This window comes from Choloepus didactylus, chromosome 19 (genome assembly GCF_015220235.1).
Source record: "Choloepus didactylus isolate mChoDid1 chromosome 19, mChoDid1.pri, whole genome shotgun sequence".
Lineage (NCBI taxonomy): Eukaryota > Metazoa > Chordata > Mammalia > Pilosa > Megalonychidae > Choloepus > Choloepus didactylus.
The window spans coordinates 32,371,962-32,397,852 of record NC_051325.1 but is presented as its reverse complement, the minus strand read 5'-3'; the positions used below and the strand labels follow the sequence as shown (position 1 = coordinate 32,397,852).

The window sequence follows — 25,891 nt, the reverse complement described above, 5'->3', positions numbered from 1 at the left end:
GAGTCTTCTAATAGCCTCAAGAAGATGCAAAATGATACTGAATCAAGAAAAAATTCTAAAACAAGAAAAATATGCTATGAAAAGGAATAATCAAAGGAATAAAAAGGGCTCTTGGATACTAAAAATGTAATTGCTGAAATAAAAAGTTCAACAGAAGAGTTGGAAGATTGAAGAAATTTCCCAGAATGTTGAATAAAAACCATAGTGATAGAAAATATATATTAAAAGAAAAGATGCATAGAGGGTCAACCCAAAAGGTACAATATCTAACTATAAGAATTCCAGAGGGAAAACAGAGGGAAGAAAATTAAGAAAGAAATAATAGAATATCACAATGCTGAGGAAAGACATAAATCAACAATTAGGAAGAGCCCACCACCTGTCAAGCACAATGAATGTGTCAAAAAAAATGATATAAAGAAACACTGTAAATAACTCTACATATAAATTTGACAACTTATATAGGAAACGGACAAATTCCTCAAAAGACACAAACTACCACACTCATCCAGTAAGAAACAGATTATTTGAAGAGCCCTATAATAATTGAAAATTGAATTCATCATTTAAAAGCTCTACCAAAACAAATCTCCATGCCCCTATGGGTACACTGAACAATTCTACCACATGCTTAAAGAATTAACACCAATGCTACACAGTCTCTTCAGAAAATAGAAGAGGGAGCACTTCCCAATTTATTTTTTGAAGCTAGTATTATCCTGATACCAAAATCCAACAAAAACAGTACAAAAGAATTAAACTACAGACCCAGATCCCTCATGAATATAGATGGAAAAATCCCTAACAAAATATTTAGCAACCTGGAAAAAGAATTGTACATCATGAACAAGTGGGGCAGATAGTGAGTGGCAATTCCTCTAGAATATCCCACGACAGGGTTGGGCATTTCCCCTGCCTTTGTTGCCACTGGCTGTGCTGTCTCTGGTTATGTAGCATCCAAGCCTGATTTCTAGCCCTCCTGGAGATTGTGTTTAGCTTCCTAAGATCCTGTAATCAATCTCTCTGCTTAAGCAAGTTAGAGTGAGTTCCATTGCCCCCTCTTTTGACTGGGAGCCCAGGAGGCTGAGAGTTTGCACAGCTTCTCCTTGACTCCTTGGAGCATGGCACTGAGCAGAATGTTTAACGGCATTGCCATGGGGCCTGGAGCAGAAGCTGATGGGCAGAGATGAGTTGCTCTGCCAAGCCCTGGGTTCGAGAGGAGCCCAGGTGGGACTCTCTTTCCCCACCATGACCCCAGAAGTCCACTGAGAAGAGTGAAAAGTGTGTGCAGAAAAGGAGTCGTAGGGCAAGCGGAGGCTGCCCCAGGAGAAGACCTGGGGCGCAGAGACCACAGGAAGCCTGGCTGAGGTGCCCAGAAGCTTTAATGAGCCCAAGCACCTCGTCCCCGCTTTGTCCCTCCCTCTCCACTCTCCATCCCCCTCAGGTCTAGGCAGGTCCAGCCTGCCCCAGGCTCTGCGGCTCCTCAGCTGCGGTGTTAATCTTTCTGTTCCCTCAGCCGTTCCAGCCGCCTCCGCAGGTCTGGGGGCACCTTGGCCCCGGCTGCCAGCAGCTCTCGCAGTCTTTGTTTGGGAGTCTTGGTGAGGTGGAAGTTGCAGGGGATGGGGCCCTCTTCGAAGGTGACCCGACAACTCCGTGTCGCCGTGTGGTAGCCCTCGGCACTGGCGCGCACCACATAGTCCCCCGGGGTCAGCAGCCTCCAGTAATCCCCACCCCACGCTGAGGAGAGTGAAGGGCACGATCAGGACCCAGCGGGCCTCGGCTCCCGGCCCAGCCTAAAGCCAGCTGGTGCACACACGCACACGCGCACGCACACACACACACCTGTTGTTACGTCATGGTTAATCCCATCCACGGCAATGACAGCATCAGCGATCCCAAGCTCCGTGTCCTTGTCCCGCACAACTCCCGCAATGCCCATGCGCACCTGTGGGGGGTGGGGGGAAGGTTCTCAGAACACTCTTCCCTCCCGCCTGAGACTGTGTGACCTCCCGTGAAGGCTCTGCCTCTGCTCCCCTAGAATCCTGGTAAAGGCGGTACGTCCACTATGTTCCCAGATGACAGTGCTTTTGGCAAAAATGTTTCCTTATTGAGAAACTGCATCTGGACTGGGAGAACTGTAAATACCTGGTAGGATGGCACACCTTTAAGCTGCCGCAAATTCGGTAAAGCTTGTTACTGGGCTTGCTCTTGTAGACGCCTCAGAAGCTATAACCAAGGAGCCATTACAAGAGAAATGGGCTCCTGACTGTGGACCAGGCAGCTTCTGTGCCAGGGAAGTTCCTGCACCCGCCTGATGGGCGTCATTTCGGAGACTAGCTCTGAGACTAGCTCTGAGACGGCTCCACGGACCACTGCTGTGGGGATGACTCCCACTGGAGGAGCAGGTCTGATGCCACCCCACTGGCACATGGTGCTTCCCGTCCTACATCCTTCCAGGTCAACCTGATGCCAAGGGTGGCCTCTGGCACCTTGTGCGCCTGAGCATTCAGCTGGACCTTAGAAGACGCCCTGGTGGGAGCTGCAACCTAAATGGGGAGCTGACAGGTGGAGAGTAACTCGGGTGGGCTGAGGAGCCAGGGGTGCAGACCCGACCTGTTCCAGGTAGGTGAGGAGGGCATCTTTGTTGTTCTCCCACTCCTGGGGCAGCTCGTTCTCATGGGGGAACTTGTCACAGGACAGCTCCACAGTGACCTCAAAGCAGTTGGTGTGCAAGTAGCTGAAATCATTCATGCCTGGGGAGACCACAGACATGGGGGGCCTCAGGAGGCAGGAGAGCAGCCCCACCCTCCTGGGACTGACCCCATTGGCCTATGTAACAGCCCACTGTCTTCTTGGGGGAGGGGAAGGGGCTAACTCCACCCCTGGGGCACATACTCCCAGGGACTGTGTGCCAGTCAGCCCCGTTGATGACGTTGCCATGCAAGGAGAAGTCTTGGTTATGGCAGGGTCGGCGATCCGTGTCCTGCATGGCCCGATTAGTGCCAGCATAGACGGTGCTGAGCCAGCGAAATACGGAGTCATCGGGCGTGGGCGTGAGCTCGCGGGCAGCCCACGACGTCCGAGTCATGTCAAACGGGTAGGACACCACAAGCTCACCCCCGTGGAGATTGGCACTCAGCACAAAGGGGATCCGCTCCATCCACTTGATCACTGCCCGTGTTTCAGGAGCCACCTAGACAGAGGAAGGTCAGGAGGGACAGGAGACAGAGATAAGGACCCCCAGGGGAGCCCTCCAACACTGCCCCCAGGATACTCACGGTGGCATTGGGCAGGGTATAGTAAGTGGGCAGTGGCAGGTGATGGTTGGGGACAGTGTGAGGCACCAGGCCATCCTCCTCCGCCTCCCACAGTGGTGTGTTGAGGTCAGCAAAATTGTGGTTAAGGTCAATGCCCTGCTGGTTCCAGCGGCCCTCTGCCCAGCCCACCAGCTCCGAGCCCTGCCAGGGAAGAGGATGGGTCACACCGGGTAGGCTGCAGATGCCAGGGCGGACGAGGCAGTGGCCTTCACGCCAGGCGGCCTACCCGGCGGTAGGCGGTCTCGTAGCCATCAGGGTTCATGGAAGGCAGCAGGTGGATGCGCGTCTCCGAGAGCAGCCGGGTCACCCGGGGGTCCCCTCGCAGGAACTCGTGGCACAAGAACTGCATGAGGAGCAGAAGCAACTCCCGCCCCAGGGCCTCGTTCCCGTGCATGCCGGCCACATAGCGCACCTCGGGCTCTCCTGGAAGACACAGCGGCTGGCAGCTGGCTCACACTCAGAACCCCTGCCCCGTGCCCACCTCTCTCCACCCCACCTGTCAGTACCCAGCTCGTGCTCCCCGGGCTGGTCCGACATTTCCATCACATACAGCTTCAGGCCCTGGTGGCTCTTCCCGATGCTGTAGATGCGGGTGATGTTGGGGCACTGCTCGTTCACCTCCTTCATCAGCTGAGGCCAGGGTGTAGTGCGACATGGGATGAGGGAGGATTAGACCCAGGGGTCAGGGCCATGGGTGGCCATGGAAGGATTTAGGAAAGTCAGTGGTGGCCCATACCAATGGGACATCACGGGAGGGGGGCAGCAGTAGCCCCAGAAGGAGAGGTGAGAACAGGGCAGGGGAGAGGGGTCATAACGAGTGAACTGGGCGGAGGGAAGCGTGGGACGGTGGGTGACCATGGGGGAGGTCACAGCAAGGCAAGCCCTCTGGGAGGGCTGGAGGTAGGCAGACCCTCCCTCCTGGGCCACAGGGTTACAGCTGACCTTCCTCATGGCTTTATAATTATGATGCCGAAAGTCCAGCTGATCAGAAGATCCTGGCAGAGGGGCCTCAGGGAATAGGCCGTTAGGATCTGGTGGTGGGTGAGTTCATGGTAAAGGGTGAGTTCGTGATGGAGGGTAAAACCTGCAGCTAGGCCCTGCCCACCCAGGCCTTGCCCAACTGCCCACCTGAAACTGGGCAGGCCAGGATCTCTGCCCGGAGGCAAGACGATCCTCCCTGGAGCCATGTCTGGGGCAGCAGGCGAATGAAGCGAGCCACCTGGGGCTCTGGCAGGAGGTTCAGCACCGGAGTTTCTGGATCTGAATTGGCAGGAAATACCTGGGGACATCCAGGGAAGGAGCTCAGGTCTCCAAGCTCACCATCTCACCCGCCCTGGTGGTTCAGGCTGGAGACTAGCTTTCTAACCAGAAAAACCCACAGCCCCTGCCCGCAGCCCTGTGGCCGGGCAGCCCTACACGGCGATGCGTTGTGTCTTGGTCACAGCTGATCACATCGATATGGCCATGAGCCTCAGGGGCAGCCAATCCTAAAGCTGGCCAGGACCCTACACCATTGCCTGGTGGGAGAAGGTGGGGAAGTCAGAAGCATGAGGAAGCCAAGGAGTGACACAAAGACCCATCTCCACAAGGGGCATGCCCGCAGGAAGCTGAGGCACAAAGCTGTACCAACCACATGGTGGATGTATCTGGGGAGGATGCTGGGTGCCATCTATCCTGACAACAGCCCTCTTTATCCTGGGTTGCCTGAGCAGACATCTCTTCTTTGTCCTCAGAGGAGCCCTAGACCAGTGCAGCACTCTACAGTGGGCTGGGTACCCAACTCCCGGCACAGAGAGTTCCAGCTGCTGCAGCCCACTCACCGCATCCATCCCACTGCTGCGGTTCCTACTCCCCCACCAGCTCCGACTGTCATTGCTGAACTGGACCTTGTAGGACGTGACCCAGTCATACCTGGCAGGGGAGTGGGATGTGATCACTGGTGCCCCCCTCCAAGGTTCCCCATCCCCCAGCTCTCCAGTGCCTCACCTCCAGACAGAGTTCCTGCCCTGCGTGATGACCCCCGAGAAGCGGGTGGGGCGCCCGGCATCCACCTGCAGCCAGGGCTCGGCATCCTGCTGCTCAGCACACCAGGCCCCGTCGTATAGGTCACCGTCCTCCAGGCCTGACTGTGGGCACAGGATGCAGCAATCAGGCCCAGGCGAGGGGGACCAGGGCAGGGAGGGGGCAGGGGAGAAGGCCCCGGGGGTCACCTTGCCTAACCCTGAGATGGGGGCTCTAAGCAAGTGTTGCTGACCTGGATGTTGAGCCGTCCTCGGTGTGGTCCAAGACCAAAGGACTGGCTGCTGGAAGCCTCGAGCTGGTTATCTGAAACTCGCAGGGACTCCAGGCCCAAAGGGGGACAGTCTGGAGCAGGGACAGAGCAGTGAGATGGGACCAGGGAGAGGGCAGTCAGAGCAGGTGAGACACTGAGCCTAGGCTTGCCCATGCTCAGGGCAGGAAAGAGGGCCTGCCTATGCCCACGAGGCCAAGGGCTACGTGTGGGGGTGCCCCAAGGGCTGCACATCTGGGCAGGACCCCTGGAGAGGCAATACCTGGCTCTCGCTTGTCGGGAAGGTCAAGGGCCCCTGCAGGGCTGGTGGGCACCAGGGAACTGGTGGTCACTGAGAGACGGGGGTGAGTTAGCTTCTTTCGCTTCCTCATGATGACCTTTGTCTTTTTGACAACGCGAATTCGGACATTCTGTTTTGCTGTCCCTGGGGACCAGGAAGGTGCTACATGGGGAGGAAGGGAAATGGCTAGAGAACTCAGATGGAGAGTTCTGCCAGCCCAAGAAGCATGCAAGCCCACAGCAGGCCTCAGCGCAGGTATCTGGGGGGTTGAACATGGCATACAAAGCCTTCAGTCTGACCCCAACCTGCCTCTCGAGGCACTTCCTTAGCTCCTTCCCCCCATCTCCTACCTAACATGACTGCCGGCTTGGCCAGCGTCACTTCTGAACTCTCCAGTGGAGAGTCATACCCAGCCACTAGGAACTGCTCATTTGCTCCAAAGAGCTGAGTTTGTTTCTTTCCCTCTGGGCCTTTGCATGGGCTGTTCCCTCCCCTGTAATACCATTTATCCCCTGACTCTATTGCCTAATTCCCACTCTGTCTTCACATTTCAGCCCAGATGCTCTCTGGGGCGCCTTCCCTAGCTCCAGACTCAGTCCGAGGCTCCACAGTCTCTGTTGCATCTGCGCTCTGGGATAAAACGTCCTGTCGTAAAATCTGTCTGCTTGGATGCTCAGTCTTTCTAGGGCTGACCCTGGGTCCTGCTTACCCTTCAGCACAGGGTGTGGCCCAGGACAGGAGCCACCAGCTCTCCACCCAACCTCCACAGCTGTCTCTGGAACATGATGCACATGTTTGTGCCTGGTGCCCCCATGCCTTTGCACATGCAGTCTCCTCCTCCTTGGCTGTTGGCTCTCTTTGGTGCTTCCTGATTCAGAGATACTGATCCTATAGGACCTAATTCCACTTGCCTCCTCTGAGAAACCCTCCTTGACTGCCACCACCTGTGTTCTTCCTCTACGTTCCCACATCTGAAAAGCTGTGTTGGCATGTAGCCTGCCTCTGGCCTTCCCCAGAAGCCTCAGCAAAGAGTCTACTTTGCTCTCCCTCCCTTTCTCTTGTTCTCTCCCTCAACCCTGGCCCTCGCCCTTGGCTCTCTCCCAAAGTCTTCCTCTGCGCCTGTGAAGTCTCCGTGCTTTTGTGTACCTCTCACCTTCCCGCTCCCGGCTCTGGGCCTCAGTTTTCTCATCTGTAAAAAGGGAAGGCTTTGGGCTGGAAGAAGCCGCGTCCCACAGGCGCCGGTCCTGGGGCTGCTGACTTGGTCAGGCGGGAAACGGGGTTGCTGAGTCAGCAGACTCCACGCCCAGGCGGGAAGGGCGCCTCGGTGTGGTGTGTGGTGTGTGTGTGTGTGTGTGTGTGTGTGTGTGTGTGTGTGTGTGTGTGTGTGTGTGTGTGTGTGTGTGTGTGTGGTGTGTGTGTGTGTGTGTGTGTGTGTGTGTGTGTGTGTTGGAGAGGGGTCACCACATCGGGGACGGGGGGGGAAGGGGATCGACTCGCGGAGAACCGGGCCCTGGTCCGGGAGCTCACCGTTCTCCTTCTCCGCGGGCGGCTGGGCCGGGGTGCTTCGCTGGGCGGGGGTCGGAGCCGGGGCCTCGGTGGTCGCGCGCCGCGCAACACCTAGAACAGAGGCGCCGGACGCCCCGGGACCCAGGCCGACGGCAGGCGTGACGACGGCCAAGGCGATCAGGAGACCCCACATGGCGGGGACCTAGAGGTTGAGGCGCACGGATCCCGCGACGGTCGCCGAGCCCGTCTCTTCCTGCGCGGTGCTCTGCAGCCCCCCGCCCCTTCCTGCTCGCCCGTGCCGTCCCCGCCGCACGCCCCTCCGCGGCCTCTGGCCCGCCCACAGCCCGCTCTCTGGCGGCCGATCTGGGAAAAGAGGGGAGGGACTGGGCGGAGCGAGCGGGCGGGACCCCCGAGGGGTTGCGGGCTGCGGACCGGGCCGCCCCGGGTCCCAGAGCCCATCGTCCCAGCCCCCTCCTCTGGTCGTCCCGAGATGTGGAGCCTCACTCGTGCGCTGCCCTTCACAGTCTGCAAAGACCCTTGACACTCGATTTCACTGAATTGTGTGAGGTGGCCATCCCACAGTGGGCACCTACTTTGTACCACGCATGATGCCAGGCGCTTTCACGTGCCCTCTCCATTAAACCTCTTTTACAAACTGGTAAGCCGAGACTCAGGGTAGCTAACTGACTTGGCCCGGGCAGCAAACCTGAGAACAAACTACAACCCGAGAGGGAAAGCCACCCAGGGGCAGAGGGCCCCTGCCCACGCGGGCAGGACAGGAGGGAGAGAGAGTGCGGGGAAACCGAGGCGGGGCTGGGGCGCAGGGGGAGAGCTGGCCCTCCGGGAACCCTCCTGAAGGACCGCCAAGGGTCCCAGCCAGAGGAGGCGTCCCCTCGTCCTTGCCGGCCCCGCCTCTCCCTCCTCCTTCTTTCCAGCCCCTTCGCTGCTCCTTTGCTCACCCGGCTGCCACGTTCCGGGGTTACATAACCGGAGGGGAGCAGTAGGCAGCGGAGACCCAGCCCGCTGGGGCTGCGGGATGGAGAGGCCGAGGCTGGACAAGCCCCTGCCCTGGGCGTCCCAGGGGGCGCACAGCCCCAGGTCTGTGTTCGCCCGACGGCCCCAGATTCGGGCTTCCAGAGCTCGGGGACCCCTTTGGATTCCCCACGCCGGGGTCACCTCCCCAGAAGGAAGGAAACGCGTCCGCGGGAAATCTCTGGCCCCGCTTTGCCCTCTCGGGGAGCCGGGCAGAGAGCAGCTGCCATTCTCACGTGAGAAGCGATGCCCTGAGGTAGCCGCAATCTATCCCTGGAGTACTTGGGGCCGCCCGCAAATAATTTTTTGCAGGCTCTCTGTCTATATAAACTATTTGAATCTTTCTAAATCAGCGGATCAGCACCATTCTGGAGACCCAATCTGACGCGATCCCACGAGGGAAATACCGTGCCACGCTGCTGGAACTGAGCCGGAGCACCGGGCTGGAAGGCCCCATAGGCTCCTTCTATGTGTCTCCTATAGAGAGACACAGAGAACCCCGGAGAGAAGGGGTAAAGGAGATGGGGTCCACTCGCGTCCCGGTCCCCATCTTGGAGCACCCCGCCTAGACGGCACTGCCAGGTCCCAGGCACCGGAGGGGACTTGGACAATTTCAAGGAAGCGTTGGGGGTGGGGTGGAGGCAAGGGACCCGAAAGCTCCGGTCGCTCGGTGGGTCGAGGGCGAAGGTCAGCGGCAGCAGGCTGAGGCTTCCAGGACAGGACAGGCTGGTATCGAGGTAGAAGCGGGTCTGAAAATGTCCTGTGGTTTCTTCCTCCTGCCAAAGTCCAATCTGCCCTCCTCCCTGTTTCTGCCCCCCCCACACACACACACACATTCAAGTTTTTTGCAGAGGGATGCAAAGGGGGATGATGAGGTGCACAGGGGGCATAAGGGCTACAGGACATCTCAGCCTCCTGGGGCTCCTGCCTCCCCTTTGGTCCTCTCCAAGCCACTCTCCCCAGAGCAGCCACATTGAGCCAAGTTCTTCCTGGCTTAAAGCCCCCAATGGCTCACCTGCAAGGCCCTTCATGACCAGTTCTTCCCCACCTTTCACCCTCATCTCCCTCCACTCTCCCCCTGACATGTACCCAACCAGCCAATGGCATTCCAGCTGCCCCTCCAATGTACCAGCCTTATCCAGCCACAGTGCCTTTGCACCTGCTGTTCACAAGCTGGCATTCTCATCGCTCCATTTCCTTTGATGTCACCTGCTTCCAAAAACCTTCTTTGACTAGGCACCATCACCCTGCACACACAGTCTAGACCCTCACTCTGTTCTATTGTCTTCAGGGCATTCAATGTTGTCTGGAATGATCTTGTTTCATTTGTTATGTGCTCACTGTTATTCCACCCCTAGGAAGAGGTACATAACCCTCCAGAGGAGTCGTTTGTGCCCAACAGTTCACAGCTGCACCTCAGGGCCTAGCACAGTGCTTAGTCCCTAGTCAGCACACAAAAACCATCCGTATAATATTTGCAAGGTTAGAAGGAGACCAAGCAGGGGCAGAGGGAAGCTGACCCTCATGCAGTAACGCTGGGTTTTCCCAGAGAGGAAATCACAGGCTATGAGCTGGGAGACCTGCCACCAAAGGGACTGGGGACGGACATGCTGGCCTCCACCTGCCAATCCATGAGGGACTCAGATCCAGGGAGTGCCTACACCCCTCTGCTTCCCCTATGTCCCTTGTTGCCTCCACCTCCTCATCCCCCTTCGCACCCCTCTGCACCCCTTGCCTCTCTTCCCTATTGCAACTCTCAGCACATCTTTTCGCCTTTCTGTGGCCCCCGCACCCCTGTCACCACTCTGCACTTACCAGCCCCGGATGCTGCCTCTGGCCCTTGCCACTGGGTACCTGGGACTGCAAAGGTGTGGAATCTGGAAGCAGGTTCTAGAGATGGCTGATCCAGGGGAGTAGCAGCAGGTTTGCACCCAGGTACCTGCACAGCCAGGTCTCTAGCACCAGAAGCCGGGTTGAGGACTTTTGGTGGCCTCACCAGGGCAAGTACGCATTGCAAAACAGGGACTGAGCTGGAATGAGTGCTTCTGGGTGGGGGCAACTGCCCTAAAGGATTTGTCATTTAAGGAATTGTCTTAGGAATCTCCTGCTAGCTGCCTGATATGGTCAGGCAGCTGGGGGCTGGAGAAGATGGATGACTTTGACGCGACACAGACTTTATTTCAATCTGTTTCTGCCATTTATTTTGTTTGGGTATCCTTAGACAACACTTAGACCACTCTTAGCCTCAGTTTCCTTATCCATAAAATGGGAACCATCATATCTCCCTCACAGATTAACTGTGATGATGATGTGAGATAATATGTGGTTCCAGTGGGTACCAGATGAATTAAAGTTGGCGGAACAGCATAACATTGTCCTTTTGCTCCCACATACGTGGATGGAATTGAACAACTAATATCAAAGAAAAGAAAGAAGCCTCTGTGTCTGGCTATGTAAATAAAGAAATAAGTTGTAGAATCTACTGCCTGCCTATGCCTCCTAATCCCCTCACCCTGGGGCTGGGGCAGGTCTCACTCCCAGCCAGGTGCTGTCCCTCGCAGGGACTGAGGCAGGTGGGCACTCACAGGGATCCTTGGTTCCTACACTACAGGGTGGCATCTCCCCACACGCCTGTCCTCCTGCACCAAACCTCCCCCAGAGTCTCTCTTTCCTACATCATTACCTTTGAGAACCTTGCTCCCCAAAGTGTACTTAAGGACCAGGGGCATCAGCACCCCCCTGGGAGCTTGTTAGAAATGAAGATTCTCCCCCCAGACCTACTAAATCAGAATCTGCATTTTCGCAAGATCCCCAGAGAATTCAACCCCAGGAGATTCCTAGGCACATTCAAGACTAAGACTTTCCTTTAGAGCACCTCCATCTAAAATGCATGAGATTCAGAACTTTGAGTCTGTCTTTGATGCTGTCACTGGAAATTTTGTCTCAAGCCACAAGAGTAAATCCATATAATATTAGGAAACTGGTTTTTCATTCATCCTGGAAGGGTATATTCCCGATCTCCACAGTATAACCATATACTGACTTGCTTTTTAAAAAAATAATCTTTATCAAAATACTACAGAATATAATTTTAAAGTAAAACACATTCAGGCTTGTAAAGGAAAATTCTTCTCTCTATGCCTTTCCATTCCCAAGTCAATCACTTTTAATTTTTTTAATTTCTCCTTGTAGTCACCTCTATGCTTCTATTGCCATTTATTGATTTTTCTATTTTTATATCTTATCTGTGGATCTCCTACTATGGACTATAAGGATTTTGCTTTCTAACACACATACACAAACGTAAACTTTCTCTCCTTATATCCTCTCAATTGAGCTAACTAAATCTTCATTTGGAGTCAATATTCAGTACTTATATTATTATGACCATGTAAATATTATTGTCCAACTTTTTTTTTCCCTGTAGTGAATGACATTGTTTTGGCATTTGTTTGGTTTTCTAGGCACCAATCATGTTCCGGTTTGCTAATGCTGCCTTTATGCTAAATGCCAGAAATAGATTGGCTTTTATAAAGGGGGTTTATTTGGGTACAATTTTACAGTTCTGAGGTCATAAAAGTGTCCAAACTAAGGCATCAACAAGAGGATACCTCCACTGAAGAACAGCCGATGGGGTCCTGAACACCTCTGTTAGGTGGGAAGGCACGTGGCTAGCGTCTGACGGTCCTTTGCTCCCAGGTTGTGTTTCAAAATGGCTTTCTCCAAAATGTCTCTTGGTTTCTCTTAGCTCCTCTCTCTCTGCTCCTGTGTGTCCTTGCTTCTTTCTCCCAGGACATTTCTCTCTAAGCATCTGGAGGTCCTGTCTTAGCTTCTCCAGGGCAAACTATCTTAGCTTAGCATCTCCACACATCCTTCAGTCTGCATCTCCAAGCATCTTTAAGTGCCAGCAAGCATCTGGGTCTGTGTCGGCTCTTAGCTTCTCTCTTAAATACTCCAGTGAACTAATCAAGACCCATCCTTAATGGGCCAGGTTACACCTCCATGGAAATAATCTAATCAAAAGTGTCACTCACAGTTAGGTGAGTCACATCTCCATGGAAACACTCAATCAAAAGATTCTACCCTAATCAAAAGACTAATAAATCTGCCTCCACAAGATTGCATTAAAGAACATGGCTTTTGGGGGACATAATATATCCAAACTGGCACAAATCACTAACCTGTTCCCAAAGCTTCCCAATGAACTGAACATATATGTTAAATAATTTCAGGCTGGGCGGGTTGCTCTCTTCATCTGAGGGCATAACTGGCATCTTAGGCCTTTCCCATCATCACTCTCCTGTGTTTAATCCCATTTCTTGAATTCCACATTGTCCCTTTAATCCCTTGTTCTGATGAAGCACTTTCTCCAGTAGCTTCCTTAAGAAAGGGTATAGTAAGATCAATTTTTGGAGACCTCTTGGGCCTGAGAATGTCTTCATTCTACTCTCACAATTTTTCATTGTTTAGACAGATATACATTTCTAGGTTGGAAATAATTTTCCCTCAGAATTTTGAGGGCATTGCTTTATTGTCTTCTAGTTACCAGTGTTGGTGTTAAAAGTCTGATGCCATTTCAATCTCTGGTCCTATATGCACGATATTTTGTTTTTAGGAAGCTCTTAGGAGTGTCTCTTTATGCCTAGTAATCTGAATTTCATGATGGCCTTATTTTCAGTCTTTTTTAATTTATTGTGCTGGGAACTGGTGGGACCTTACAGTCTAGAGACTCATGTCTTCAGATTGAGTCTGATTTTTTTTGAAATCCTCTTCTTTTCCCATGTTCCAATTTTCTAGAACCAATATGATTCTGTAACTGAGAAGTTAGGATCTAACAAATTATGACTACTGAATCATTATATAGATATTTCTTTTTATTTTCCAGTGTATTTGAATAGCCAGAAGGAAATACCTGAAATTGCTGAACTGTAATCCAGTTGCCTTGATCTCTGATAATGATTATATAACTATATAGCTTTTACCTTGTGACCTTGTGATTGTAAAAACCTTGTGACTGACCCTCACTTGTACCCCTTTATCTGGTTTTTCAAATTTAGAGTCTTATGATCAGTAAGGACAGCCCCTAATGTTTGTTAATGAAGGGCTTTGAGTCAGCCCAGAACTAACCCTCCCCAATTCCAAAGCTATCTTGATAGATGGAGGTGGATCTAACCAAAATGGGCCTGTCTGACACGCACAGTAGCTTAAACCTTAACCTACAAGTCACCTATACCTCACTATAATACTAAAAGTCACACCCATCATCATATTAAAACCACCATTTTCCTTAAAAACACATGGAAAAATATTCATCTTCACTAGCTATTAGGGAGATGCAAATTAAGACCACAATAAGATATCATCTCACACGAATTAGAATGGCTGCCATTAAACAAACAGGAAACTACAAATGCTGGAGGGGATGTGGAGAAATTGGAACGCTTATTCATTGTTGGTGGGACTGTATAATGGTTCAGCCACTCTGGAAGTCAGTCTGGCAGTTCCTCAGAAAACTAGACATAGAGTTACCGTTCGATCCAGCGATTGCACTTCTCGGTATATACCCGGAAGATCGGAAAGCAGTGACACGAGCAGATATCTGCACGCCAATGTTCATAGCGGCATTATTCACAATTGCCAAGAGATGGAAACAACCCAAATGTCCTTCAACAGATGAGTGGAGAAACAAACTGTGGTATATATACTCAATGGAATACTATGTGGCAGTAAGAAGGAACGATGTCATGAAACATATGACAACGTGGATGAACCTTGAGGACATAATGCTGAGTGAAATAAGCCAGACACAAAAAGAGAGACATTGTATGTTACTACTAATGTGAACTCCGTGAAAAATGTAAAATAAATGTTTTATATTGTAGAATGTAGGGGACCTAGCGATAGACAGCAACTAGTAAAGGGGGAACGATAATCTAATAAGAACAGATAAGTTATGGAGGGTAATCTTGATATTATGGGAATGCTCAGGAATGACTATGGTTTGTTAATTTTTGGGGGGTATGGTAGGAACATATTGGAAGCAATGCAGTTATTTTAGGTTATTTCTTTTTCTTATTCCTTTGTTTTGTCTTGTTTGAAATGTTTCTTTATTGTTTGTTAATTTTTTGATAAATAAAGTTAAAAAAAAAAAAAAGACCATTCTCTTACATACGTTCTGTGGCTAAGCATGTAATCAATATGCATGTGCTCAATAAGTAGATAATCTCTAACCTCATCATCTCAAGCCATTGTATTCATTACCCTAAAACCTGCCATCTTTTGATGTTATAAAACTATCAGAATTACTGCATTTGGCAAGACAGATTTTTAAGTCACTAGGCCATCTAATTTGCTTTGTGCCTAGCACTAAACTCTTTCTCTCTTTGAAACCCTGTTATCTCAGGAATTGGTCATTTAAGCGCATCAGGCAGAGAACCCACTGCTCTTGATTGGTACCAATCTGGCAGCCAGAGAAGGGACAAAAATTCTTAAGAAGCAGGGAGCCTGACTGCCTGAAGTTCTGGAGCCCCTTAGGACTGGTAAAAGCCATAGGCGAGTATTTTGCACCTGCTAGTCTCTTTTAGTCTAGAGGCTTGGCAACTGGGTTTTTCTCTGCTCTGCTGGCACTCCAGTCCCTCAGCACCTTAAAAAGCGTCAAGAGAGAAACCGTTTCCAGTTCCAAGTCCAGACATCTGACTGGGTGAGTGGGTCATCAAGGTAAAAGTGGATTGGGAAGAGTACGGCGGTTCATGGCCTCTGGACCTGGGCTTGAGGTCCTGGGTCCAACTTCCAGAATCAATCCCCCTGCTCTGACCTCTTTACCTTTCTGTGTTCTGGGTACCATTCCGTATGGAGTTCGAGGCCCTGACCTGTGTTTGTCTGAACAGGGTTCAAGACCCTGCTCTGAGTTTGTCAGTTGAGTATACTCCTGGAAAATAAGTAATCCAATAATTAATTGATATTTAATGAAATTAAGTATGACTGTTTAACTGTTAATTGATGTGTTACTTAGGTATAGTAAATGTTTAATGCCTGTTTAATTGTTAATTGGTGTGTTCAGTCTGGTTATTGATTGGTGTAGTACTTAAATATATAGTAAATGTTAAGCATCTGCTTAAGCTTGTTAGTTGTGTGTCACTGCATTTCTGTTTATTGTTCAAGTGTTCCTAACTGGTTACTGACTATGGAAATTCTTTAAAATGGGAAAATCTAATTCTAATAGCATTCCTGAATATAGACCTTTGGATTGTATTTTGAAAAATTAGAAAGATTTTAGTTATGAGCTTATGAAAAAAACAACAAAAAATAATTTACTTCTGTAACAGTCTGGCCTCACTATGATTTAGAAACAGGGAAAAAATGGCCTGAAAATGGTTCTACAGAAAAGGACACTGTATTACAGTTAGAATTGCTCTGCAAAAGAACAGAAATGGGAATGAGATGATATATATTCAATCTTTTATTTGTACCCCTCAAAAGTATATTTCTGTTTTTTTATGTGCGACTAATTTTCTATTTGTGTTTGTCTGTTTGTTCAATGTATATTTTCATACCTCTGGATATTAATAACAAATTAACAAAAGACTCTTAAAGAGCTCTATTCAAACTGCATAAAGATAAATAAACACACATATATACTTACATATAAATATATAAATAAATTAGTACTCCTGGAGTCCCAGAAAAAAGGAAACAACCCTCTGGGCATCAGGGCTCAAGGCATTAATTTGTAATCTCTGTAAACAAACCTGGACATTGGAAAGAAAGCACTGCTTAGAATTTCCCCAAAGCAGTAGAGGGCTGCCTTGGGAAACAGCAAAGACTTTTTCCAATTGTCTGTGTCACAGCTTTAAGCAAAACAGTTCTAATAATTGGAAACAATTAAAAGAAGGGCATAGGAATGCTCATCAACACTAAAGCCACCTTAGAGGTCTTAAATTTCACTGCCCTCATTTAAAACTTTTAAATCCAAGTTCATCAGACCAGGCCTCATTCTTTCTGTCACACCTATCCCTGGTGGTCAGAGAAAGTGCTTTGTATAGTTTCAGTCTTTTTAAATTTGTTGAGACTTGTTTTGTGACCCAGCGTGAGGTCTATCCTGGGGAGTAATCTATGCACACTTGGGAGGAGAGTATATCCTGCTGTTTTAGGGTGCAACATTCTGTATATGTCTGTTGTATGCCTCAAGTGTATTTGTAATCTCCATTATTGTGTCTTTCATCCCCATAAAAAAAATAGTTTCAGTGGCTAAGAGATTTCAAATAGAGTTGAGAGGTCATTCTGGAGGTTAGTCTTAATGCAAGTTCCAGCCAGATATTCAACTGCCACAGCATGCCAAGCTCCAACCAACAGTGTTCCTGAAAACCTAAAGAATGCACTGGGCTCTAAGACTCAATAAAAGTTTTACTTATTAAGTTTATTTTTCAGAGATTTAAACCTTCCAGATTATTCCTTTACCAGATAAGCCCTAAAACCCAGAGGTACCAATCTCTCCAAGAACAACAACCAGTTTTATTCCTGTACTCCAAAAGGTTGATACCCCTTTTCAGCATGAAGAAGTTAGGAAGGTCATCACCCAGCTATCACTCAAGATTGAGAGAATGATCAAATGAGAGGGAGAAGTTGTAACCAAGAGGTTAGGATTTAACAAATGATTATGACTACTGAATCGTTATATAGATATTTTTTACTTTCCAGTGTATTTGAATAGCCAGAAGGAAATACCTGAAATTGCTGAACTGTAATCCAGTTGCCTTGATCTCTGACAATGTATAACTATATAGCCTTTACCTCGTGACCTTGTAATTGTAAAAAGCTTGTCACTAACCCTCACTTTATCTGGTTTTTCAACTTTAGAGTCTTATGATCACTAAAGATAACCCCTAATGTTTATTAATGAAGGGCTTTGAGTCAGCCCAGAACTAACCCTCCCCAATTCCAAAGCTATCTCGATAGAGCTGGTTCTAACTGAAATGGGCCCGTCTGACATGCACAGTAGCTTAAACCTTAACCTATAAGTGACCTATACCTCTTTACAATACTAAAAATCATACCCATCATCATATTATGACCGCCATTTTCTTACACACTTTCTGTGACTAAGCATGTAATCAATCTGCACGTGCTCAATAACTAGATCACCTGTAACCTCATCTCAAGCCATTGTGTTCATTACCCTAAAACCTGCCCATCTTTTGATACTATAAAACGATCAGAATTACTGCAGTTCAGAGAGACAGATTTTTAGGTCATTAGGCCATCTGTTCTTCACAAGCAGCAATAAATTCTCTCTTTGAAACTCCAGTGTCTCAGGAATTGATCATCTGAGTGCATTGGGCAGAGAACCCACTGCTTTTGATTGGTATCAATTCAAATATTGGTCCTCTAATTTTTCTCTTTTCTTCATGGGCTTTTTGTTATCATTTTAATTTCTGGAAGATTTTCTCAACATTATCAATCCTGTTGATTTTAAAATTTCTCCTTCATATTTTTAATTTATAAGAGCTCTTTTTGGGTTTTCCATTTCTTTGTTTATGAGCATCTTGATTCTGTGTCATGAAATGAAATATCCTTATTGTCAAATGCCAGATGATCATTGACTCTTTGTTCATATTTGGAGAGAAGCACTAAAAAGCTAACTGAAAGGAGGGAGGTATGGATGGTTTTTGTCAACCAGTGGCCCTTACTTAGGTAGATTGAGTGGAGACCCTACTATTTACTTGGAAAACTCTTAATCTCTCTGAGGCTGATCAGTTTTATCAGAAAGGAATCCTCCAGGATCCAGGCTATCAGCCCCCTGAAAGCCCAGCAATAACAGGAAGTGGGCTCATCTTTCAGTACTCAGAGTTCCCTCACCCTGTTGCCAGTATTACATCCCACCCCACCCTGTGCCCATTATATCTGCTGAGCCCACCCTGTCCTCTGCCTGAATAGGGTGTATATGAGGGAGGGGGTTCTCATAATGGTGGGAGAGGAGATCTGGTGTGGGAAAGTTTTAAAGACTATCAACTAATGCTTCAGTTACCAAGGCTCCACAGGCACCCCAACTTCTTTCTGCGAGCCTCTAGTTACCTTTTTGAGGGCTTGCCTTCCTTTGTGATGGCTCCACTGTCCCCACTGTGATGGGTTGACTTTCAATTTTCTCTGGGTTTGCTCACATCCATCTGCTTTCCAGCTTCCAAAATACTGACATCTTTTCTACCATTCTCTTTTCTGCTCTTTATCCATGTGGATTTATGCCCCTTAAATTCCTCTACTACCATCTTAGTCAGATTTCAGGAAGGAGCAAAGAAATCCATTGTTTAATCCTCTAGCTTATCTACTCCTAAAGTGTATTCCTATGTAGATTAGATTCTTATTTAGCAAATACTTACTCTCCTATCCCCTCCATAGAAGGAGTATTCCAGCCCCATTGATGTCACACTTGGCCAATGGGGTATTAGTAGACATGATACAAGCAAAGGCTCAAAATGTATACATCATGATTGCCTCTTGTGTTTCTGCTTTTTTGCCATAAAGTGTCCCCCAGTGTCACCCATGGGTCCTTGGTAGATGGAAAAGCACATGGGGCAGACCTGGACTCCACCTACCATGTCCAGCAGAGTCCGAGATAAATCAGACAACCGCCAGCCAGCTGCAGATAACGACCAAGTATAAACTGCTTTGAGACCCTGAGTGTTGCGATGTAGCTTTGTAGCAATAGCTAACTAAGATAATTTTTAAAAGCTGGGGCCTAAATGTCAGTCTCTTTTGTGATCCTCTGTGGGAGCCATGGAGGCCAAGCCACACTGTGGTCATCTGGGTGAGCTTTTCCTCTGAAAGAAACAGGAATCTCACAACCAGCCACTCTGAGAGTCAGTTAATCCTCTCAGGAAATGAGGTGCTGAGACAGGAGTGGGGGCACCTCCAGGCTATGGGGCTGAGGAGGCCTGAAATGCTTGAGTTCCCCAAGGTCATGGCAAGAGAGGAGCAAGTTGCACCACTGAGCAGTTATGCAGCCTTCTACCTCAAGGGCTTCTGGACAGGAGTCTGCCTTCCTGGAGGCTGGAGGGTGAAGCTGTCAGGGCATGGACACTTGAATGCCACCCAAGGCCTTGGGACAAAGTCCACATGCCTGGGAATTTTAAATGCTGACCCACAGGGCCATAACCCTTGGGGTGCCCAGGTGAGCAGAATGCAGAAAGGAAGACTGTCCCATGTTATGAGATGTGGGTGAATTAGAGAAACCAGCCCCACAGCTGAGGCAAGATCAGGCCTGGGTTTTAGCAGCAGCAGCACAAAGGTGGCAGCCAGAAGCAGGTGAGACCAACAGGTGGGGCTGGACCTCCAAGAGCCAGCACCTCAGAGCAGCTGTACTCTCTGCAGATGGCCAGGAGTCAGCATGAGGAGTGAGACACAGTGTCAACAAACGCAGGGCTTCTGGTCCAGACAAAAAGCTAGTGGGGCTCGGACTCATTGCAACTGGACATTACAGGAAATGTGAGCTGAGTAACTACCACAGGCGGGTGAGTGGGACGTCAGTTATACTTACTCAGTGAAATGAATTTTAGTAACAAAAAGAACAAAAACTATTAGACAGCATTTGCAGGCCAAATCACACAAGAACACAGAAAAGATAGTGTCTCTTGTCTTCCTTCCCCAGCTCACCCTCTGACTGGCAGCCTCTCTCATCTCCTTCTCCCCTCGTCACTAACTCTTGTCCATCCTTCCAGTCTCAGCCTAAATGCCACCCCCTGAGAAGACTTCCCTTCACTGCTAGACCAAATCCGGACTCCCTGGTGGTCATTCTCATACCAGGTTTTTTGGGACACATACCCACTACAGTTCAGGTTCCTTGAGGTTCACATCTCTTTTATTTACCACGGTATACCTGTGTTCGGGGATCCCCAAGACCGCTCTCAAATTCAGTGGTTCACTAGAAGGACACACAGAATTCAGCAAAGCTGAAAAGAAGCATCTAGGGCCAGGAGACAAGGGGTGCAAGCTTCTAGTTGTTCTCTCCCAGTGGAATCTATTGTCAGCACTTAATTCTCCCAGTAATGGTGTGTGACAATACATGTGGAGTATTGTCAGCCAGGGAAGCCTTGTTGTCCAGGTTTTTTATTGGCTGATAACATGTGGCCCAAGGCCCCCACCACAAATCACATTGTTGGCATAAACTATCTGGGGTGGCTGTGGCTGAAGGTCCCCAGGTAAACAAAGGCACTCTTACCAGGCAGAATATTCTGAGGGCTTAGATGTAACTTCCCAGGAACTGGGCAAGGGCAAAACCTTTCTTTGAAATGTGTCGGGTGTGGACATCCCAAGCCTCTGGGTTAATCCTGTATTTCACAACACCCACTGCAGCAGATGCTGCTGGTGTTCTGCTGAGGTCCCTTTGCTGGCTCATTGCTCATAGCTGACTGCTCTCATCTCCAGGAAACTGCCTTCAGCTGGCAGGAGCTGCCTCACCCCCTGCCGGGTAAAGGAGCCACAGCCAACAGCTGACTGACACCGAGTTCAAGATGGAACCAATTTTATGGTGCAAGTCACCTTCCAGAGCTCCCTGTGGGATCAGGCTGAGGCCAGGCTCCAGCTGAGACCACATCCTACCTTAGTTCTTTTCCCTCCCCAGTCCTGCTTCTCTTCCCAAACTTCCATAAAGGTTTTCCTACTGAGAGTGTTCCCTAAATAAATCACATGTACCAGCATCCCCATCTCAGGCTCTGCTTTTAGGAATCATGACGCAGCATCTGGCACAGAGCCTGGGCATATAGGAGAAACTTAATAAACGATTGCAGAGAAAAAATAAGCTCTGATGTTGAGGAAATCACAAACGTAACTTTCCTATAAATGTATGCAGAGCAGCTGGCGCTTAGTAAGCCCTCCTGGAGTTTTTTTTTTTTTTTTTTTTTTTTTACAGCTTATAACACAACTTTTATTAGAAAAGTTATACATAACATGGCATCAACTATTTCCAAGAACAATATTAAACCCGATAAGCAACAAAAACCAGACTAACAAAATGTGTAACAAGAAACTAATGACCTTTCTATAATCAAACATTCAATTATCTACAATGTCTTTTTACAAAGGGGGAAAAATCCATGGTTTACAGGCACATTATATTGAAAATAAAGCTGTAATAGCAATTTTATACATTTCCATTCTCAAGAAACTGAATCATTAAAACAGTAATTACGAGTTCACAAATTTAAAATATTTCACATAATTTTAAAATTATTGGGTATACACTGAAGTCTGAGTTTCAAAAGTGATTTTTTTTTTTCCCCACAAAAGTGCCAACACTTAAGCTAGGACTTTCAGTGTGAGTAATTTTGCCCTAAAAAGTTAAGACATGTTTTGATAATCATAACAGTCACATAATTTCTGTGCTATCTGGTCTGTTAATATTAAAGCCTTTATTTGGATGTGTGTTTCTTCACTTAAATTATAGGAAACTGGAGAGGATTTCTGTTGCAAAGCTATTAAAATAAAGTTCCAAACACAGGAGTGTGCGGCACTGGAAGAGACCAGTACTAAAACTTGTAATAAATATCAGGGAAGCCATTAATTTTTACAGCATTGTCTGCTTAAAGATTAAGTCAACCAGGTGCATAATTTCCCATCAAGTCTGTCCTTTTAATAGGCATGATAATTTCTATTTTCATGATCTGAATATTCAAACAAATTTATCCTAACATCTTTTCAAACTTTGATTTATAGCTTCTGGAAAGTTATAAACTCTTTTATAGTCATTCTACTCTTTAAAAAAGTCTACTACTGCTCATTTTGGAGCCTCACTGTAACAACAGATTTCAGGATAGCAGGTTCATCATGAGGGCTCAAATGGAATGATCTGTAAAATAGAACACTTTAAATCAAGTAAGTCCTATCTTTTTGTAGCTGAAAGGAATCAGTTACAGCACAGTTTCATATATACTGTCGCTTATTATGGAATTAAAGTTTAAAATATATCTCAAAAGGATGAACAAACTGTTGTTTCAGGTACCACCCTAAGCACAGTGATTAACATGAAGATTGACTGAGTTACTGATACCCTCCTGGAGTTTTAGTCATCCCCACCCCTCACCTCAACTTGGTAGAATCTTCCAGGCATGACCCTCAGTTCTGCATGTCCAGGAATGCAATGTTAGGAATCCAGAACTGATCAGGCTCGGGGGACTGGCAATCTTCAACTTCAATGCTAATTTGCTTATTTACAAAGAAAATTGGAATTTATGCAATAAAAAAAAAATAAAGAATGCTAGAGTCCTATTTTACATCCTAGTCCCTTATAAACAAATCTATGCTGGAAGCCCAGTTGCTGGATAAGCAAGAAAAGCCAGAGCAAGGAAGATCAGTGGGTGGTCCTGGGGACCGGTGGCATTGATTTTATTGGCTTTTGAGCCCATCACCACCAGAGTTGTCAAGGCCACCAGGCCCTAGTCCTTTGGGCAGGATTCCCTGGAGGCAAATTTGCAGCCTTATTCTTGTTCTGTGCTCTCCTCCTAAGGGCTCCTACCTCCTAAGGCTACTACCTACCCCGGCCCCATCAGTTTTTCTTCAAAGTTTGATATAGGAACAAGGATTACGTTCTCTGAATTATGGCCCATTTCCACTTTTGCTTCTCAAGTCACTGTACTGAGATGTGCTGGAATCTCCGTAGCCACCACCCATTTACAGATTATCAGTGGGAATAGGTTTCTTTTCCAGGTGACCAATCCCTTCATTACATGTTGATTTTCCTTAGTTTCATTCTAGGAGGATAACCTTAACCTCCAGATTTGTGGCTACTATGTCATAGCCGTCTTACGCGCACATCTTCTACCCCATTTCTAGAACCCCCGTATCCAGAACACCTCTCCCACACTACATGCTTAGAACACCTGAACGGCCCCCGCCTGTCCCCCCACTCCTGTCCCCCCACCCCCTCCCATTCAGCAGGTCACCCAGCCCAAGAAATTGTCAGGCTGCCTTCTGGCAGAGCCTCTCTCTGCCTTCCAGGTCTGCAGCCCTAAAAAGTCCCCATAAGGGCCAACAGGCATCACCCCACTCTCATGGGAGAGGTAGGGGCAGGGAGATTGAATGAGTTGCCCCTTGACACACAGCTCTGGGAACCCACAGGGAGAAGAAAGCAGATCTTCCTTCCCTGCCCTGCTCAGCTGCCCTTGTGGAGGGGGACTAGAACGCCTTTCTAGAACTCAGACCCCAGCCCCAGAGGAGGGCCCTAGGGCAGAGAGTTAGCAAAGGCAAGAGGGTGAGTCTCAGTTCTGGAGAAGCACTGACTTCCTTCTGGTTAAGCCCCACCCAGGCCACCCAGCTACTTTTGAGACCAGAACCAGAACCTCCTCCTCCAGGGGTCCACCTGCAGCAGGTCACAATGCCCCAGCTGCCTGTCCCAGAATGGCTGACTGAAGTGGGAGGAGGTGAGGAGGGTTTGGTGGGTGGGGATGTGGGGAGGGGGAGAGTCCCAAGAAGCCTGATTCCCCACTCTCTGAGCTCACCCTTAAGTGTCTGCGAGGGCCCCACCCCGTCCACACTCCCACCCCCCATACTCCCTCCCTACCAACACCAGCCTTCCTGTCCCCTTCACCTCCCTCCATGACTCAGCTCTGCTTACCCAGGCCGGAAGTCCTTACAAATCTCATCCCAGTCCCTCCCAGGGTTCTGGGTGCTGGGGAAGGGTTGGGCAGTCCAGCGGGTCCAAGCATGACCCCCTGGGATCCTAGACCGGTCCAGCTCCTGGACAGCACCCTAGGGCTGGGGGCACTGGGACTGACAGTTTGGGCAGTCTTCTCTGCTGCTGGCCCAGCTCTGCTGCTGCTGCTGCTGCTACTGATCAGCTTCCTTGCCTTCGACCTGCTCCACAGGTAAGTGGGCAGACAGCCTGGCAGGTGGGCAGGTGATCAGCATCCCTAAACCTGGTGGCCCCCCTCTCTCTCTACAGGCCTGCAATGTCTTCCCTGCTACAGCACAGGCTTCTCGAAGGCGGCCAGATTCAGGGGGCTGGTGAGGGTCCGGGACAGCTGGGAATTCTACTCCTGTCGAACGAGGCAGCCACAGGACAAATCAGCCTCCAGGATGCACTGCTCCTGCTGCTTATGGGTCTAGGGCTGCTCTTGGGAGCCCAAGGCATGCCCCTGGCCCTGCTTGGCCTGGTTTTCTGCCTCCACCCTTGGGTCTGAGTACCCTCCAGAAATACAGTGGCCAGCCCGCTTCCCCAGGCCTGTTTGCCTCCATCCTGGGTTGGGCTCCCTGAACCTCAGGGAATCCCTGGCCCCACAACTTGGGTGTGAGTCTGGGGGTCCAGCGAGGCCATGAGAACAGTGAAGGAGGGCAGGATGAAAGACAGGGAGCCCAGGGCAGAGGTGGTAGCCATCTCAGAGTCTGCAGGTTGGAGGTGGCCATTCTAGCCTCCTCTGTGCTCCCAGAAAATGAGAATCCAGAGAGTAAGACAAGCAGGAGAGCAGGGAGGGGCTGCGTAGTGGCCAGCAGGAAAAGGACAGAGATCCAGGAAGGGCTTCCCGGTAAGAACATATGAGAAACCGGTCCCCAGCGCTTACTAGGCTCCCCTGCCTGCCTAGAAGGCCCATGGAGAGGGGCTCAGGTGAATTTCTCACCCTGAAGTGGCTCTGCTAATGGCTGGACCCCACCCTAGCCCGGGTCACAATGGGGGTCCTCTGGGGAGGGTGGGGGGTGGGAGAGAGTGGGGGCTCGGATCTGGCTGCCAGGCTGTCCTGGGTGCTGTAGGAGGCAACATGACTTAGGTAGCTCTGCCCAGAGGTAAGTTCCAGGTCCCAGCTCACAAGCCCCCACCCTGCCCACACTGGCACCTTCCCACCCCCCTGCCCCTCATCTGCCCTGGCGTCCCAGGCATCTTCAGGGCTGCTCCTGCAGCTGGCCTGGCCCTCTCCCCAGGTGCACCAGCCGTGATGCAGCAGCCGCGAGTGGAGACAGATGCCACCGGGGCCGGCGAGGGGCTGCAGCCTGAGGTGCCCTGGTCGGCCTGGATCACTCGGCAGGGCTGGGTGAGCTGGTGGGCATGCCACGTGCCCCGGAGCTGGGCCCAGTGGTGGACCACATCCGGCTGGCGGCAGCCACTGCAGCATGTGCTGTGGGGTCTTGAGGGAATCCTCTACCTGCTGCTGGTGCTGATGCTGTGCCATGCGCTCTTCACCACTGGCTCCCACCTGCTGAGCTCCCTCTGGCCCGTCGTGGCAGCAGCGTGGCGCCACCTGCTGCCGGCCGTCCTGCTGCTGGTGCTCAGTGCGCTCCCGGCCCTGCTCTTTACGGCCTCCTTCCTGCTGCTTTTCTCCACTCTGCTGAGCCTCGTGGGCCTCCTCACTTCCATGTCTCACCCTGGCCACGCTCAGGTCTTGAACCAATAGAAGGGCAACCCCATCCTGCTGCCTGTGTCTGTTGAGCCCGGGCCTAGGGCCTGAGGCCCCAGGGAGAGGGAGGGCAGTGGGACCAACCTTCCTGCCT

General features: G+C 49.7%; 3 protein-coding genes across 5 annotated transcripts; 2 read left to right on the top strand and 1 right to left on the bottom strand.

The window, feature by feature from the left end:
* Positions 1 to 1,364: 1,364 nt before the first annotated feature.
* On the bottom strand, positions 1,365 to 7,698 carry CPXM1 (carboxypeptidase X, M14 family member 1). Of its 3 annotated transcripts, none has more exons than XM_037811467.1 (14): positions 7,415 to 7,698; positions 5,870 to 6,049; positions 5,572 to 5,681; positions 5,304 to 5,443; positions 5,138 to 5,228; positions 4,446 to 4,596; positions 4,260 to 4,348; positions 3,824 to 3,947; positions 3,544 to 3,740; positions 3,279 to 3,458; positions 2,896 to 3,193; positions 2,614 to 2,753; positions 1,843 to 1,945; positions 1,365 to 1,737 (listed from the first exon to the last, which is right to left on the bottom strand). In XM_037811467.1, exons 1-14 carry the CDS (start codon positions 7,584 to 7,586, stop codon positions 1,496 to 1,498), a joined length of 2,217 nt encoding a protein of 738 aa, XP_037667395.1. In that variant the 5' UTR covers positions 7,587 to 7,698; the 3' UTR covers positions 1,365 to 1,495. The 3 variants fall into 3 exon arrangements, with proteins under 3 accessions (XP_037667395.1, XP_037667396.1, XP_037667397.1); XM_037811468.1 differs by lacking the exon at positions 7,415 to 7,698 and adding an exon at positions 7,034 to 7,209; XM_037811469.1 differs by lacking the exon at positions 7,415 to 7,698 and adding an exon at positions 6,597 to 6,632.
* Positions 7,699 to 24,007: 16,309 nt separating this feature from the next.
* Positions 24,008 to 24,663, top strand: C19H20orf141 (chromosome 19 C20orf141 homolog). The gene is made up of 2 exons (XM_037812358.1): positions 24,008 to 24,276; positions 24,354 to 24,663. The coding sequence occupies exons 1-2, from the start codon at positions 24,008 to 24,010 to the stop codon at positions 24,589 to 24,591; spliced, it is 507 nt and encodes a 168-aa protein (XP_037668286.1). The 3' UTR covers positions 24,592 to 24,663.
* A 526-nt stretch (positions 24,664 to 25,189) lies between these two features.
* TMEM239 (transmembrane protein 239) lies at positions 25,190 to 25,794 on the top strand. The gene has a single exon (XM_037812359.1). The coding sequence runs from the start codon at positions 25,339 to 25,341 to the stop codon at positions 25,792 to 25,794; it is 456 nt and encodes a 151-aa protein (XP_037668287.1). The 5' UTR covers positions 25,190 to 25,338.
* Positions 25,795 to 25,891: the final 97 nt, after the last annotated feature.

Bases quoted from the DNA above. Each gene is read 5' to 3' on its own strand.
- CPXM1 (XM_037811467.1), bottom strand. From the start codon at position 7,586: ATGTGGGGTCTCCTGATCGCCTTGGCCGTCGTCACGCCTGCCGTCGGC. The intron at 6,050-7,414 runs GTGAGCTCCCGG...CTCCCCATGTAG, and splicing joins GCCCGCGGAGAAGGAGAACG to CACCTTCCTGGTCCCCAGGG. The intron at 3,948-4,259 runs GTCAGCTGTAAC...CCCTGGCCTCAG, and splicing joins ATTATAAAGCCATGAGGAAG to CTGATGAAGGAGGTGAACGA.
- C19H20orf141 (XM_037812358.1), top strand. From the start codon at position 24,008: ATGACTCAGCTCTGCTTACCCAGGCCGGAAGTCCTTACAAATCTCATC. The intron at 24,277-24,353 runs GTAAGTGGGCAG...CTCTCTCTACAG, and splicing joins GCCTTCGACCTGCTCCACAG to GCCTGCAATGTCTTCCCTGC.
- TMEM239 (XM_037812359.1), top strand. From the start codon at position 25,339: ATGCAGCAGCCGCGAGTGGAGACAGATGCCACCGGGGCCGGCGAGGGG.